This window comes from Ovis aries, chromosome 7 (genome assembly GCF_016772045.2).
Source record: "Ovis aries strain OAR_USU_Benz2616 breed Rambouillet chromosome 7, ARS-UI_Ramb_v3.0, whole genome shotgun sequence".
In the NCBI taxonomy this organism is placed as follows: Eukaryota; Metazoa; Chordata; class Mammalia; order Artiodactyla; family Bovidae; genus Ovis; species Ovis aries.
Window position 1 is genome coordinate 70,571,321 of NC_056060.1, and position 17,288 is coordinate 70,588,608.

General features: G+C 32.8%; 1 protein-coding gene across 6 annotated transcripts in view; it reads left to right on the plus strand.

Annotated features, from left to right (window-relative positions):
* Positions 1 to 15,277, plus strand: part of PPM1A (protein phosphatase, Mg2+/Mn2+ dependent 1A) — a 52,481-nt gene extending 37,204 nt beyond the window's left edge. For all 6 annotated transcript variants that reach the window (XM_042253066.2, XM_060418127.1, XM_027971910.3 and 3 more), the window contains exons 3-6: positions 1,365 to 1,482; positions 5,660 to 5,768; positions 7,202 to 7,259; positions 8,471 to 15,277. In XM_042253066.2, the coding sequence (XP_042109000.2) occupies positions 1,365 to 1,482; positions 5,660 to 5,768; positions 7,202 to 7,259; positions 8,471 to 8,500 (315 nt within the window). In that variant the 3' untranslated portion in view covers positions 8,501 to 15,277. The remainder of the gene's footprint in view (positions 1 to 1,364; positions 1,483 to 5,659; positions 5,769 to 7,201; positions 7,260 to 8,470) is intronic.
* Positions 15,278 to 17,288: the final 2,011 nt, after the last annotated feature.

Genomic DNA, 17,288 nt, shown 5'->3' on the forward strand with positions numbered 1-17,288 from the left:
GGAATGAAATTAATGAGCTAATGTATACATATAAATATGCTGCTCCCTTTTGAAGAAGTTTAAAATGTTACGCAACTTACTCCTTTAGTTGCAGCAATGACACTAGAATCCAAGCCCTTGACCTGGGTGCAGTGTTCTTTCTACCACACTTTTGTATTTTGTCAATAATGCTTACTGATTCTTGTGGGTTTTCTTTTGTTTGTTTTTAAAATGCTGATTTTATAAAACTTCGGAGGCTGTGTATTTGATTTTCTTTTAAAACTCAGAAACAGTAAGTCAACAGAATACTGTGTGTAGCTTTATATGCACAACTGCCAGCTATACTTGAAATCTTAACTAAAATTCAGGTTTATGTAACATCCAACACAAATCAAGTTTATGTAACATCTAACAAATATGTTTAAAAAAATCAATAGAACAACAAGTTGATAGTGCACACTGTTAATTTCTGAATTTAGGAGGAACAATACAATGATGCTTATGTTCTTTGTCCCTTTTAGTATAAAAAAGGGACAAAGTAGCAATCATTTGTTAGGTTTATCCATTAGCACTTGAGAATTAAATACTTTGTTAACTAAATTAAAAGCTGTTTTCTTAAGAGACTTACCAGATTCAGATATTAGTAAATTATGACTCAGATTCCACTTTATCTGTTCTGCATTATGCTCTATAGAAGGTAACTCCCAGTTATTATTAATAATAGGAAAAGTCTGATTTGTGGGGAGGCCAAAATTGATTCAAGTATTGTAATTATAGTATTTTGAATATGTAGGTGTCTTTAAATGAATGTACTTCCTAAAAGTTAAACCTTTTTTTTTAAATTATGAAAGTTAAAAGTTGGTTTATAAACTTTATATATATAGTTTTATTTCTAATTCTATATTTCTACTTATTATGAAGCAAATCAATTAGTCCCACAATTTATTTTAAATGTAAATTTGTCAGGGACATGTGTAACTACAGATGAAATCATGTTGTAAAGAATATCACTAGAATTTTCTACCTTGTTGAATTCAGTGTATGTGTGTATGTGTATTTGTGTTAGGTATCACTTCATGTTAAGTAGGCCACCAGTAAATGTTCAGAAATATTTATTTATAGAACTTTAAAAAGTTATTGTTGCAGTAGAGTTTAACCTGTAGTGTTTCTTTCCTGTCTTTTGGAGTGTTGATTATTCTGTATACCATAGGTACTCTATATGTATTTGGGGGGTGCCCTTCCACATAGGCATATATAGTTTTCTCTCCTTATAAACAATATATATTTTCACTAGAACAAGTATAATTGACATGGCTGTAAAGGTTCTCAAGACTTTGAAGAGCAAAAAGGAAACAAAATGTTTTCTCAAACTTTTTTCTTCCCAGGGAAGTCGAGACAACATGAGTGTGATATTGATCTGTTTTCCAAATGCACCCAAAGTATCACCAGAAGCAGTGAAGAAGGAGGAAGAGTTGGACAAATACCTGGAAAGCAGAGTAGAAGGTGGATCACTTAACAAAAAATAAGTAGCTTTATTAAAGAAAAACCTCAGCATAATCAAACTTTTATAACGTGTTAACTTTTAGATCTTTACGTACATGACTTCAACATTTGGTGTTTAGTGTACACAAGTGGGAAAGGGCATTTCTGTAGTAGCTATTGAGGTATTTGTTACTGTCCTATTACAGTTATATTAGAAATAACAAGTATGGCCCAGTACATTCTGTTCAGGATACTTGGTAAAGTGTTTGTATGCTTTCAAATTCTTGATTAATTCACTGGCATGAATAATTTTATGCCAGGAAAGTCTGATTTGTGGTTTATTATAAATAGGTTATTTATGATGGTGATAATTTGAATGCCATCTTTTGTGTAAAGCTGTGTTTATGAATTTAACATCTTTGGGAATTTTAAAATAAGAACTTGAAGATTATAGCCTGGCTATTAATACCTTTCATGTGCCACAGCTTTTAAAATTTTATTTTAAACTATTTCAAAGCTTCTTGCCTAAGCCATAAACTGCTTCACCTAGACAACATAAACCTGAATAGAAGACATACTAGGTCTACCTGGCAGAAATGTAAACGCTGAATAAATTCAAGAAATTAAGTTGGAAATTACGGAAGTGTATTTATCGTAATTCTGCAGATTGCTTTGAGACAATTAGAAAGGCATTTGTAACTCTCAAGTGTGATGCCTTCAAATATTTGAAAAATGTTAAAATAATTATTGATGCAGCTGCTATTTGGTATAAATATTAAGTATCCCCAGAGAATTACAGTTTATTGCATATATGCAATAAGCATGTAGATTATATAGTTTCTTTAAGCAGGAAAAACTTGACATGCCTATGATAGTGTTAAAGCGCATTTTTGGGGGGGCTCCTAATGTTATTACTTTGCACGTTAAAGACCTTTAATAGCATGTAAACATTGATACACTATTAAAGACCTTTAATACCATGTAAACATTGATATACTATATACTTAAATCCTGTTGTGCCTGCATTATTAAAATTAATATGCACTTTAATTTTGTTTTCTCTCTTTTGACTGTTTGATACCAGTTAAAATTAGTCTGGTGTTAGGATGGTGATTGGTTTTGATTTCCAGTACTGTCTTAGAGTTGCTATTTTGTTTTTTACTTCTCTCCCCTACTTGATAGTGATATATCTATTAAAAGTATATACGTAGTAGTACTTAGTATTTCACTTACTGAGCATACTATTCAATGAGTTTGTTTCCTTATTACCAAGGGTCTTGGAAATTCTTTGTTTTAAACAATTCATTTCAGTATGAGTTATTTATACATAATACAGTAAGAAAATATTTAGAATGCTACCAAGTTACAGCACATTGGTTCACACTGCTTGTTCTTAGAAAAATACAAAATCTGAAGAGGAATATATATTGAAATATGTTGATATTTAATTTATTGGCACTTTAACTTGAGTGTACATGTTTTCTTATTGATTTAAAGAAATACGGAGTTTAGTTTTATTTACTAAGAAATGAAGTCAAATTTTAGAAATGAATTGCTGCTTTTTCTCTTTAGTGTGCACTCTTAAGTTTTTGAGGCAATTATAAATAATTGCTTTAGATAGGTGATTTTATGTTATAATGTTAAGTTTTGTATTGCCTATTACCAAGCAAGAATTGCCATCTGAACAAACTTTACATTAATACTCAATATTTTGGGTATGCTGAAGTTTTGTTATACTTGTGCTATTCAATTGGAGATTATTATGTCAGAAATACAATATTCTTTACCAAGGTAGATTTGATGAGACTGCATCTAAATATTACATTAATTAAAATCACTACTATATTTAAAAACATAGAAAGAATGTAGCTATTTGCATTGTAAAAATTGTTATGTGTCTTAAAAAGTAATAAATACTGCAGTCAGCTTTTAAAACAGGCACTGAATACCTTTTTCTATTCTCCTTTCTTTAAATACATGCCTTCACTAAATTGCTGTGACCTACTAAACCTCATTTTATTTGCACTGAATACTTTTGGCTTCTCTGTCCACACCACAGAAAAGGACAAAGGCTTTTTAGCTCTCCTCCTATACTTGACTCTTCTAGGGTTGTGAAAAGATGGAGCTCATAATTTAAACCATACCACTTAAGGCTGTGGTCCTTCTAAGCCAATTTAAGATGATATCTGTGTCGTTTATATATTTTTATTTGCTACTGACTGCACAAGCTTTAAAGTTGCTAATTTGGAGATAACTATTAGAATTTCTCAGACTTAGCAGAGGGAAGTGGGGAGGAGCAGCATATGTGAGCATGTGAAATGTAGGTCTTCTATACACATATATTCTTAAAAGCATTCAGTCTTTTTACAATTCTAATGGAAATGTATGGTCCAAGAACAGTTAAAGGAATATTTCTTAAAATTTCTTTTTCTTTATTTTTTAAAGCAGAAAGAAGCAAGGCTAGTGTAGTGTTAAATGCTCAGATAGTTTAAATGTATTGTCCCATGTGGAACAGGAGATATGACTGTTCTTAAAGTCTTATTTTTTTAAAGAATTTGTCTTCCTGTAATTTTCTTCACAATTAAAATATCCTAATTTTTATATTTTAACAAAGAAGGTATATAATACATCAAATATAGATGATTCAAGGTAATGTTTTTAGACCTGAAAGCATCAATTGAATTTATCATCAGTGTTCATTTATATTGTATCTAGTTATCTGTCCAATAATTGTACTGGCTTAGCAGAGACTGTATGTTAAGTGTATTACAGCTTTAGATTGTGAAATTGTGCAGTTTAGGTAAACATCAAATTCCTTTATTTTTGTACAGCAAATTTCCAGCATTAGAATCATGTAGAATAAATATACTAGATGTTAAAGATTATACAATAAAGGAACTTGGCAAACCAAATCTGAGATCCTTGCTTTTTGTTCAGATTTAAGACTGGTTTAAAAAAGAGATGGTAAAATTTGGCCTTAATCCTAAAAAGGACAATTTGAGCCATTTAAAGAAGTATGGGTAGCAGCGTCTGTCTTTTAATATGTGCCTTTAATGGTGAATTAATATTTTGAAACTTGATTGAAGGATGAAAGATCTTTACATGCATTGTTATTTTCAATGGTATTTACAGATTGAGAACTAGAATGATATCCGGTGATAACAAAGAAAATTTCTTAGTGTAAATAATGGAAAACAAAAAATTGAGCATATAACCACAAATACTCTGGGCATGATCTTATGTTTAGAATAAATATGCTAAAACTCCAGGTAAAGACTTATTGGACTTAAAGTGAATAATTTGAGCACTCTTTTGAGTTGTTTGTGCATAATGGGTTGGTATTCTGTGGTATGAATGACAATATGCATCTTCATGGCAATACTGTAGATCATATCACTCTCCTATTTAATAACAGTTTTAAAATTAACAATTTTAAATACAGTTGTATGGTTTATCAAATTTTTTCTTTTTAAAAAAACTTAAAACTTATGAAATTTAGACTTTTTTCTGTTCTGTAGGCTTTGTTCAGATAATCAACAGGAAATGGTATTTATCTGTTTATTGCTTAAAGATACTTTAGATAGAAGTTAAGTTGGGAGTAGTGTCAAGTGTATGACCTATTCGGCCCATGCTACTTAAATATCATTTTGTAAATATAAACATGTAAATATGATTTGTGTTAGTGTATCATCAGTAAATCCCACATACTTACAGGGTTTCTTTTTTCTTTTTTAAGATCTTGCAATTGTTTATTTTTCTTTAAATCTGTGTATTGTATTTTCAAGGCAAAATTCAGGAAACATGTTTCCAGTCTAATTAGAGGAGTTAATCTCCTCAGAAGTAACTAGCTGGCATCTTAAGAGGAATATCCTCATGTGTACACATGTATCCTTGATTATGTAATATATTGATTTTAATACGAATTTTTTTCACATTTTTATCTTGTTTATATTTGGTCTTTGAAGTTAATCTGGAAAGTATTGTATCTCTTGTATCATTTTGTACATCCTTTTGTCATCAATTTTCAAAGTTCAATTTGATTTTTTTTTTCCTTGTACTAGTTTAGAAAATCTCAGATGTGGTATATGCCGTCTTTAAAAACCTAAGTTATCTTTGTTTCATTTTATTATTATTATTATTATTATTATTATTATTAAGTTTGAATAACACTTACAAAAAAAGTACTTCTGATTCCCAGAAATCATAAAGAAGCAGGGGGAAGGCGTCCCTGACTTAGTCCATGTGATGCGCACATTAGCGAGTGAGAACATACCCAGCCTCCCACCAGGGGGTGAACTGGCAAGCAAGTAAGTTACATTTTGAACACTCTTAGCGTTTGTCTCAGTACATGAAAATGTTTGGCGTCAGTAGGTCAGATGCGTACTTACATAATTTCTAAAGTGACTTCAGAATGTTTACCTTGTGGTTCATTGCTTTTCAGTGTTAATGATATATGGTGCTTATCTGGAGTAGGTATCAGAATATCATTGTAACTAATTATACTGAAGGCTGTCTTTCGTGGAGGCTTAGATTACACTGATTATCTCATATAGTGTAAATGAGATAATACAGCAAAAGAAAATTTTAAACTAAATTACATAGTACTATAAAATTCCAGGTGTCAGTATTATTCCTACTACAATTTGATTTTGTTAATCTCTGGATAACTGAATACCCCATGGATGAGCATCTGTCTCTTCCTCCACCTGGACCATTTCTCTGGATCTCTGGTTTTCCTGTTTTTGGTTGTCGATGCTGGTTGCTCGGGTTTTGATGTGAAGGAAGATAGGTAGATGCATTTCTTATTTTTTTCTCTTTGCACTTTAGTTCATAGAATTGGACTTAGTCTGTGTTAAATATTAACCTTACATCTTTGTAAACTGCAGTGGAGACTTTACGCAGTTTTACAGTTCAAGGCTTAAGACATTTTTACCTCAGATGTCCACGTAATTGATCTACAAAAATATATTGACAAATTTCCTTGTTTCTCTACTTGTTCTGTGAGTGTAGCCATGTTTTTAAAAATTTCATGTAATTGTTCAAAACTTCCTGTTTGAAGCATTTATGTCTTGGAAATTGTTTCTTCTCATAAGATATTCTGTGAAATGATTGAATATAAAATTGCTTCAAGTCAGTTTTGTAAGTAGGGAGGCTATAACTCAGAAGTACCACTACCGATTCTTATTTTTAATAAAATATTATTCAAAAAGTAATTACTAGACTTGCCAGGGAAATGTCATATTTGACATTTTAGTTTTAATAGAGCTTTTTTAAAGGGGCATTATGAAAAGCAGAAACCTATATGTAAAATATCTAAATTATTTTACCATAACAGATGTTGAAGTTATATCTACTTCAAAACATTCAAGTCTTAACCAGAATATATTAATAATATTTCTTAAGAAATGTATCATCATTTTTGACTTATAAAAACTAAATGCCAGTTCAAATAGACATAAACCATATAGACCGATTTCCCCCGCCCCCCCAAGCCATGACTTTTTTCTTCTATTAATTGTATTAGTAGAATGGTACATTTCAGAATAAATTCACCTCTACTTTAACAATGGGGCCCAAATATCTTAAGATAAAGCTCAGTTATTGACAGTAAGAAATATAAGTAAAATAATTTGTGAATGATTATCCTTGACATTTTAATGAACACCTGGCTGTGAGTTACTAAGCAGTCTTGTGCTCTGAAGAATTAACTTTCTGTATTTTTTTTTTTCTCTAAATTTAGGCGGAATGTAATTGAAGCCGTTTACAATAGACTGAATCCATATAAAAATGATGACACCGTAAGTACCATTTTAGCTCCTCTGCTTTCCCTTCCCTTCCACTCTGAATGCAGATCCTTCCTACCTGTTTTTGCAGAGCTGCTTATTGCACCCATTCTCTTACACACACCCTTGATGGATTGCTCTGAACTCTGCCTGCATCACAGTTCTAGCGCTTGAGGACATTAATCATGATGAGTGGCCATTTAACTCAAACAGGAGGAAAGTCCCTTTTAATTATTTTTTTAAGTCTCTTCAAGCAATCAACTTCAGAAGTTTTTTCCCACTAAATTTTTTTTGAAGTTGGGAGTATCTCTGCTCAGTTTCTTGAATTAATTCTGAGTTTTGTAAGCAGCTGCAACAGACCTCAGAATGCCTATCTCCATTAATACCCATTCTATGCCAGGAACCCTACACATATCATTTAAATACTAAAGTAGAGAATTCTGTGTATATAAAGATGTATAGAATGTTGTATTCTCCAATTAGGGCTTCCCTGGTGGCTCAGCAGTAAAGAATCCGCCTGCCAATGCAGGAGATGCAGGTTTGATCCCTAGGTTGGGAAGATCTATTGGAGAAGGAAATGGCAACCCACTCCAGCATTCTTGCCTGGGAAATCCCATGGACAGAGGAGCCTGATGGGCTGTAGTCCATGGGGTTGCAAAAGAGCCAGACACGACTGAGTGACTAACAACAGCAACATTCTTCAGTTAAGTTTTCTATTACAATTCAATTGTACTGTTGTGATTACAAAAAACTGGTAACTTAAAATCATTTCAGCCTGGCTCTGAAATATTTTATATACTGCATTATGAAGCATCCTCAAATCTCTTGAGGTTTTTATGCAATAAAAATTTATAAAGATAATATTCTAAAAATAAATTGGGTTTATTGAAGAGAAAAATAAAATTCTTTCTGGTAATTTATTGGTTTAGAAATACATTTGGTCAACCTCATCGTAAAATCTTATATTAAATATTTTACTCCAAAACCAAACCCAAAGGTTCTTGTTGTTTAGTCTCTAAGTTGTGTCTGATTCTTTTGCCTTGTAACAATTCTTGGAATAGATTATATATTGATATTTCATAAACACATTTACATATATACTATAGAAAACATTTATATCCTAAAGATCAACCTTACAAAACCGTGTCTTTCTGCATTACCCAGAAAATAATGCATCTTTAAGTTTTAATTTAGTTCATTGTTTTGATTTGTTTCCTTCTATAAAGGACTCTACATCAACTGATGATATGTGGTAAAACTGCTCATCTAGCCACGGAGTTTACCTTCACCTCCAAAGGAGAGTGCAGCTCAACTTCATTGAACCTTTTAAACATACATCCTCAACTTTAAAGAAGGGCATATATGACATGGGTGAGAGTGATGACACCAGAGAACTTCAGCAGTACAACAGCTAGCCCAGAACTGATTTTTTGTTGTTGTTGTAAATTTGAGACTTATGTAAACGTGATTTCAAACCATAATTCATATGTTGTAAATCAGACTCCAGCAATTTTTGTTGTATGATTTTGTTTTTTGTAAAGTGTAATTGTCCTTGTACAAAATGCTCATATTTAATTATGAACTGCTTTAAATCACTATCGAAGTTATAAGAAATATTTGGCTTATTGTGTGATGCAACAGATATATAGCCCTTTCAAGTCATGTTGTGTTTGGACTTGGGGTTGGGACAGGAAGAGCAGCAGCCGTGTCAGCTAGACACTCACATGTGCACCTGATTATGGAGAATTATTCCAAAATATTACTACAAAGCTGAATATCCAGGGAGTTAATTGAAAACTCTTTTAATGTTCTTGGCAGTGGGATTGGAATTGTTGATAAAGTTGATCCCTTCATTTAACTGTCTTTTAGGTTCTCTCCTTGTTGCCATGAGTATTGCAGGTAATAGAGTATATTCATAAGAATATCAATCTTGGGGCTAAAATGCCTTGATTCTTTGCACCTTTTACAAGTCCTTACATTTAATTACTAATTGATAAGCAGCAGCTTCCTACAAATAGTAGGAGACTGCCACATTTTTGCTATCATGATTGGCTGGGCCTGCTGCTGTTCCTAGTAAGATATTCTGAATTCCATTTTATCAATAAAGCTTGATTTAACAAACAAGAAATTTAATCATGTATGTGTAATTCCTCCTTTACTCCACCCTTATTTTAAAACACCGTACCATTGTAAATGAGAAGTTTCTCATGGGGAAAGATGTTAGTCTCTTAATTGGAAAATACTGTTACTCAAGGCATAGATGGAACTGGTTCTATTAGAAAGACTATAAAAGATTTAAGTCTATGTTGTTGATCTATTTTTAAGTGGGTTTCTTTCTGACTACTTATTTTTTCATTAAGATGTGTATCAGCTTGAATTTGCCTACGTATAGTTAAAGTAATTGTCAAAGCCAGACAATCCAACAGTGGTGGGGGCGTGTGCGTTTATTGTGTGTGTATGCGCGTACACGCGCCTGTGACTTTAAGTGGCCATGTCTTTAGAATCCGGTAGTTAAGATGTATTTAGTGATTTGAAATACAGCATGTTGATAATATTTAGCAGTTGGCCTTTAAAAATAAGTTCCAACAGCTTAAAGAGTTGTAGATATAAAAATAACCTAATTTAGGTTTCAATTCCTCTGATTAAGCATGTGAAAGTAAGTTTTAAAGTCTGTCACATTGAAAAGACTACTGTTCTCTGCCCTTCTGTATTTTTGTCTCTTTGGGTTGAATATTGTATTTACTCATCATTTAATTTAATCATTCAGTAAGCAGATTGCCCACTCAGTTCAGTTCAGTCGCTCAGTCGTGTCTGACTCTTTGTGACCCCATGAACCACAGCACGCCAGGCCTCCCTATCCATCACCAACTGCCGGAGTCTACCCAAACCCATGTCCATTGAGTCGGTGATGCCATCCAACCATTTCATCCTCTGCCGTCCCCTTCTCCTCCTGCCCTCAATCTTTCCCAGATTCCCCACTACAAACCTCTTATATTAATATAAGATTTAAATACAACACCAAATATAAAATCAAAACTGTATATAAAAAAGTAGTATAATTTTGTTATATTTGTTTTTTTTTTCTAACTTGGAAATATACATATTTGTATATATAACCTTAAAACTAATGTAAGGTTAGAGAAGTGTTGGAAACAATAATGTGAAATGTCTCAGACTTAAGTAGTTACATACCAGCAAAATCCTTCCATTATCCATCTTATTTGTGAGGTGATTAAATGTAACTTAATTGTATTTAATTTATGTCTTAAGCCAGCATGAAGAAAAACAAGTATTATTTATATTTAGAAATCCGTAACAGTTGAAATTACAGAACCAATTCTGTACTTTACTTACACATAAATGCTTAATGTCTAAATCTGTGGTAAGGTACAAAGTAAGATAATGTTCTAAGTTTCAATTTTGTAAGCATCCTAATGTACATTTAATGAACACCAGTGCTTCTAGTATAGATTACAAGTACTGAAAACTAAATTCCTATTATAATTCCTTAATTTTTTAAGTAGACTCAAGTTTTTAGTTATGGAAATTTCAAAAACTTGAACAGGATTTTGAGATGCAAAATCTTAAATCATAACTGAAATATGTGATGGAAAGCTATATTTCAAACCATCGTAGTATATTTAGTGACTTCTTAATTTGAGAGTCTTTTAAAAAGAGGAGGTTAAAAATTCCTCTGTTAGAATTGTTAGTACTGAAGTTAGGCCTGGAAGTGAGAGAAAACTATATTAAGTATGATCTAAGAAGACTAAATCTTTTCCACGTGAGTCAACATTGCCATATAGAATTTTTCATTATAAAAGTACAGGAAGGAAGTATGCATTATAACGGCAGAGTGTGTGTGTTCTTGATTCCTAGGGCTCATGGTGTGTGGGGAACCAGCACACTTTTTAAAGGCACTTTTGCACCTCTGTTGTGCATTTCACTTTTGTACCACTTAAATTTTTGACCTCCTATCCCCTTTTGTGTGCTAATTAGCGACTCAGGGCAATGTCTCTATTTTTTGATATGTTTGATATTTTCTTTGGAGGGAAAAAGTTTTTGTGTGATGATAACATACTATTCAAATGTACTTTCATTTAAATGTTTTAACTTTGCTGCTTTTAATAGGACATTCATTTTGTATAGCAGATTCTTGCTACCCTAGCATTAATAATTTCACTGATCTCTTGCTATATTTTAGCAAGGTAGGCTCTCTTAATTTCCGTTTTCTTAGGGAGTATACTTTTACAGATAACAGAAGCAGTTCTCAATATTAGCATTAATTTTAAAAATCTAAGTGGTATTTTTCTTACTCAGCTTTAGAACTGTTTCAAACTCATTTTTAATTATGCATTAATTTGTTATTCGAGTTCTGTGCAAATAGTGTACTGCTCAAACACTTAATTTTTTACTACATAAAATTAAGAAATTTGGGTTAAAGAACAAATCAACTATGTAATTCAAATAATGTGAATTATAGCAGTACTTTCAGTGATCATCCATCCACTCACCTTTTGTACAAAATTGTGTTAATTGCAACATGCTCTTCTAGGATAAGCACCTTGGAACTATCAAGAAATGAATAGGTCCTTGCTCTCAAGGAGTTTACATTTGAATAGAATTTATAATCTAATGTATGTTAATATCATAACTGGATCACTCATCCAGAAAATAGCTACTGCCCACCTGCTCTCTGCCCGATATTTTCCTGAACAAGGTGGGTCTGCCCGAAGAGCTTATTTGCAGTTCCTTAGTCACTTGAAAACCCTTTTGTTTTATTCTCCTCAGAGTTAAAAATCTTATTCAAAAGAAAATTTTACTTTGCATAGGAATAAAATTGGATTGATGAGGCTCATGTCTCTTCAGTGTGCTTGACTGCCTTTCACAAATGGCTTAGACTTCCTGCTGACAGCAGCAAATCATAGAAATAAGGTTAATGTATTTCTTAGAAGTATCCAACCCTGGAAATAGGAGTTTAAGGCATTTGAAAACATATATCTAGGACTTCCCTGGTGGTCCAGTAGTTAAACTCCAGGCTTCCAATGCAGGGTGCGTGTGTTCAGTCCCTGGTCAGGGAACTAAGATGCCACATGCTACATGGTGCAGACAAGAAAATTTAAAAAATAAAAAGTAAAAACACATCTCTCTAACCTTATTTTACCAAAAGTCTGTATTTTCTTGAAAAAACACTGCCAGTGTTAATATCCAATTTTAGCTAAGTGATTACTGTGTTTTAATTTTTTTTTAATAATTTTACTGACCATCTTTACAGAACAAATTCATATAGAAATTCTATTTGTAGTTTCTGAAGGAACTGATGAAACTGGTTACAGGGTTTTTTTAATTTTTAATTTCATGGTGTTGTATACGTCTAATTCATAAAGTTTGAGAGGTTTAAACCTTTAATGTCTTGATTGCCATTTGTACAATATTATGTTAGGATTTGGAATTAGAAAATATGTAAATATTTCCATATATAAATGTTTCTCATTTGAGATTTTTCTTCAAAGGAAACTTTCAGAGTTGCATATACTTTTGCTTTCAAATACTGCTGGTGAGATGACCATTTTTAAATTAAGTGATCTAGTCTTCTAATTAAGTTTTTCTTTTAGGTATTAGAAAGACTTTATAGTTTAAAATTTAAGAAGCTTAATTTTACTTCTTTCTATAATGTGGTATGTTTCGAGTTGTATTTAATTTTTATATACGATACTTCAGAATATGCTTGAAAGATTTAAGAATACATTTTCTAAATATTGTGAGAATAATAACTGTATTTTTTCATTGGGTCAGAACAGTAAGTCTCAGTTACGTGTTACTACCAATAGAATGCTATACAGAGATGATGGAAGGCATTTGGCTCCACTTTTCTTCCCTTTGACACAGATTCTTTCCCTTTTCCCTGTTTTATATATTTAGTGTCCTCTGCTCTCGTATTTTCCTAATTATATTACCAGCAGGTAGGAGAATGCCAGTTAGAAATACTCTTATTAAAACTGAAATTGTAGTTGACAGCTTACACTTTTATAAAAGTGGGGGAAGAGGTTGTTTAACTTGATATAACAACAGAGTGACATTTTTTTCTCCCCTCTCCTGGAGGAAATGTTGCTTCATTTCCTCTACTACCCTCTTGGTGGCTTCTTTTTTTTTTTTTTTTTTTTCAAACCAAGACAGGCCAATTCCATTTTCTTGAGCAAGAAAGCTTAGTGCATTACCTCACCAAGCCAATTAATAACTGTGTAAACGTGGGCTGAAAATAGGAAAATGTGGGAAAAGGAGTGGGAAGATGCCAGTGAAGAGGACAGAGGAAGATTACTCTTAATTATTTAAAAAGCCATAGAAAAGTCTTCCTTGGACCTAGCTGTATATTAATAAGAACTGTTGCATCACATAAACCAGCAAGAACTAACTTTGGTTTTGCAGATTGATTTTTCTAGCCAGTCAGATGATTAATTTAAAAAAAATAATAAAAATACTGCTTCTCCAGCATAGAAACAACTGAGAAAAAAGTCTTTCAGTTCTTTTCATTGTTCCAAAAGCCAGTGTTCTATAATAGCTTTCTCACTGAACTGAATGTTTAGAAAAATTGTTTTAAAAAAAATTTTTTTTAACATAGTCCTCTTCATCCAGTAAAGAACTTTTAGTAACATTCATATTTGTATGGTACTATCTGAAGTTAGATTTGTGTAACAAATTGGGTAGCTGCAGAACAAAATTAGTATTATTTTAATTAGGTATAATGAATGGCACAGATTGTCGCAATGCTTCTAAACCTTTTAGGGTCACAGGCCCGTTGAGACTGAATAATCCTAGGAATTTGTCGCCCAGGAAAATGCATAGAATGCAAATAACTCCTCAAAGTTTCCAGTATTGTAGTGGTTCATGGGCTCCTGGTTGAGACCCTATACTACAATACAACAGGGCACATCAGCCTTTTTCCTTCAAAACCCATAAATACATCAAGGATGTCAAAATAATTTGAATCTATTTTAAAGAATAGTTTCCATATTTAAAAGGTAGAGGACGTAGACGGGTCTAGGCTAGAATTAATTAACTGATATTAATTATGTTAATATCAGTATCAACATATTTTAAAAATTTGTATCTTGAGGGCTGGAAAGAGAACGATTAGTATCCAGGCTAGTTTTGGAGTATAACATCATTTCTAAATTTGCCACTTTTGAATCTCAGCAGACAAGAGGTAAAACAGAAATGCTGATGGAACATTTCTGACCTTTGTAGTATAGATTTAATATATTCACAAACAGCACATTTGACTATCAGATCTCACTCAGGTTTAGTTGACTAAGTATTTAATTCACTTCAAATTCTGAGGAATTAGGTATTTACTGATACAGAATGTTAAAATAGGATCTAACAGCCACCAATGTACAGGATTATGAGATTTCTTTTAAACATAACTACCATGAAAAAATGGATTAGTTGTTGCATTTGTTGCCAAAATCGGATGTTTGGTTACAGTATATGTAATTCCCATTTGTGGGAATTTTGAAACATAGAGACTGTTGTCTTACCTGGTTAGCCCTTACCTAAGTCAACAGCATATCTGCAGCAGAATAGCTTATTTATAGTAATATGCCCGAATACTTGTTGGTTTCACTCTTGAAATTATTTCAATTAATTTGTATAAATGTTATGAGTGGAGAGACCATGTTAAAAGCATGTTGCATTATATATTTTTCAAAATCCATACATGTAAAACTAATACAGAATTATTTCCTAAACACAATGTATAACAAAATTCCCCACAGTAATTCACCTACTGTTTGTAGTTTATGTGATCCAAACTCTTAAAGAAATTCCATTAATGTATATGTTGTATTTTGTACATTTCCTGGTCCAAAGAAAGTATGTAAATTCAGTTCTAACTTTTGAGAATGTACTTTTTGTTTTCAAGTCCATTGAAGAAATCACATTCAACTTGTGAGTGGTTACAGATTGTATGAAATGGAAAGTAGAAATAATTCTAGCTTGCAAAACTGGTGCCACCAAATAAACAGGCAATTGCATAATGTGTGTGTATCTATGATTGTTTGATACTGCAAGCAGCATTTTTGTTTTGCCTAGAACCTGGAAATGATGAATTTATTCATTAGGAGACCTTGAGAAAATTTTTGTTCAATTGAACTTGGTTAATTTGCTTAAAAGAAGATAGATCTGATAGTTAATGATTTGAACTAGAATTGTCCCTCCCTGATTTTAGGAAGATGACTGAAAGCTAGGAAGTTCAGATTGATGGCTGTTTTCATGAAAACATCCCAGAAATTTTTTTAAAAAGCCATAAGTTGTTCCTCTTGGCAAGAACTTCTCATTTGTCATGTTATAAATGTATATTTCTTACTCCCTTAGAGTTGAGACTGCATGGGGAGTGGCCTGGAAAAGGACTTCTCCACCTCGCTAGTACCCCTGGTGTAGTGCCTTCTTAGTAGACACACGTGTTTAGGGTGCTTGCTTCCTCTGCTCATTCTGAAAATTGGTTGTACTACCTCTGCCCTGTGTTCATTCATGTCTGAAAGTGTGACTTATTTTATAAGCTTGCATAAATAGAGGGATTTTAGAGTACATTGAATTGATGATGTAAGTGAAGTTCTATGAACTTCAAGAGGTCATTTTGTACATTTGCAATTTGTAATGAAAACACAATAATGAGACATCATAACCAAAGGCAGCAAGTCTTATAGCTAAGTAAAATTGAAGTAAATAAGGATTAGTTTGGTTTATGCATAACTAGTACCCGTTCACTTGTCAAAGTGTGTTCTGTAGTTTTTTTGTTTTTTTGTAGTTGTTATTTTGAATGTTGAACCTAGGTTTTTGTGGGGTCTTTTGGGTTTTTTAAGTAAAAAATGTTGATTTCAGTTGTGTCTTTTAATTGGTCACACACTGAGAAATTGATACTAGGGAACCCCTTTTTTTCTTTGTTATCACTTAATAGTTCAGACTTGAAATTCCCATCAAATCACAGACATTTTAATTCTAGTTAAAAAGTCTATTCTCAGATGTGAAAGTGAAGTTGTTCAGTCGTGTCCGACTCTTTGTGACCCCATAGACTAGCCTACCAGGCTCCTCTGTCCATGGGATTTTCCAGGCAATAGTACTGGAGTGGATTGCCATTTCCTTCTCCAGGGGATCTTCCCAACCCAGGGCTTGAACCAGGGTTTCCTGCATTGTAGACAGACGCTTTACCATCTGAGCCACCAGGGAAGTTCATCCTTAGATGAACTACCCTGAAAACCTTGGCATGAGTGTTCTCTGTAGCATTTGGTTTACTTGCCTCAAAACCACACAGTTAACCAGAGACTGGTGAAAGATATGTGTTCTGCTGCCTGTTGTCTACAGGAGACTCATATTTATTCTCATACTTAATATAATGCTATTCAGAGTATCAACAAAGCTTTTTATAAGATTGTGTTTCATGTTACTGTTACCTAAATAGTGCATTAGCTAAACACACTAAATGTGTGTCATTCTCTGCTGTAGTTGGGGTACCAGGTTGGGTCTTTCAGATACATCATTTTCTCTATGGTTTTCCTTATAGCTACACACGTTTTTCTAGACACTTGATTCAGTGAAATTGCCAATATTTGATCATTTTTGATCTACCAAAATGGCCATTTTTATCTGGCTCAATTTAATAGTTTCTGAAATTACTTCCTAAATGATCACATTGCGAGTCAGTATAGTTGACCCTTGAACAAAGCGGCAGTTAGTAGACGCGACCCTCTGTACAGCTGAAAATCCAAGTATAACCTTACAGTTGGCCTTCCAAACCCTCGTTTTTGTGTCGGCAGACTCAACCAACCAGATTGGGTAGTACTGTAGCACATATTTAGTGGAAAAAATCCACCTACAAGTGACCTGTGCAGTTAAACCTGGTGGTGTTCAAGGATCACCTGCATTTCTCATTTATATTTCAGTTAAATCATGTCTCCTTAGAATTGATCCTTAGAACTAGATGACAAGTTTAAAGAAAAGCTATAGCTTTGAAAACATTTGCAAATATGAAGTTTGCTGAATATAGACAAT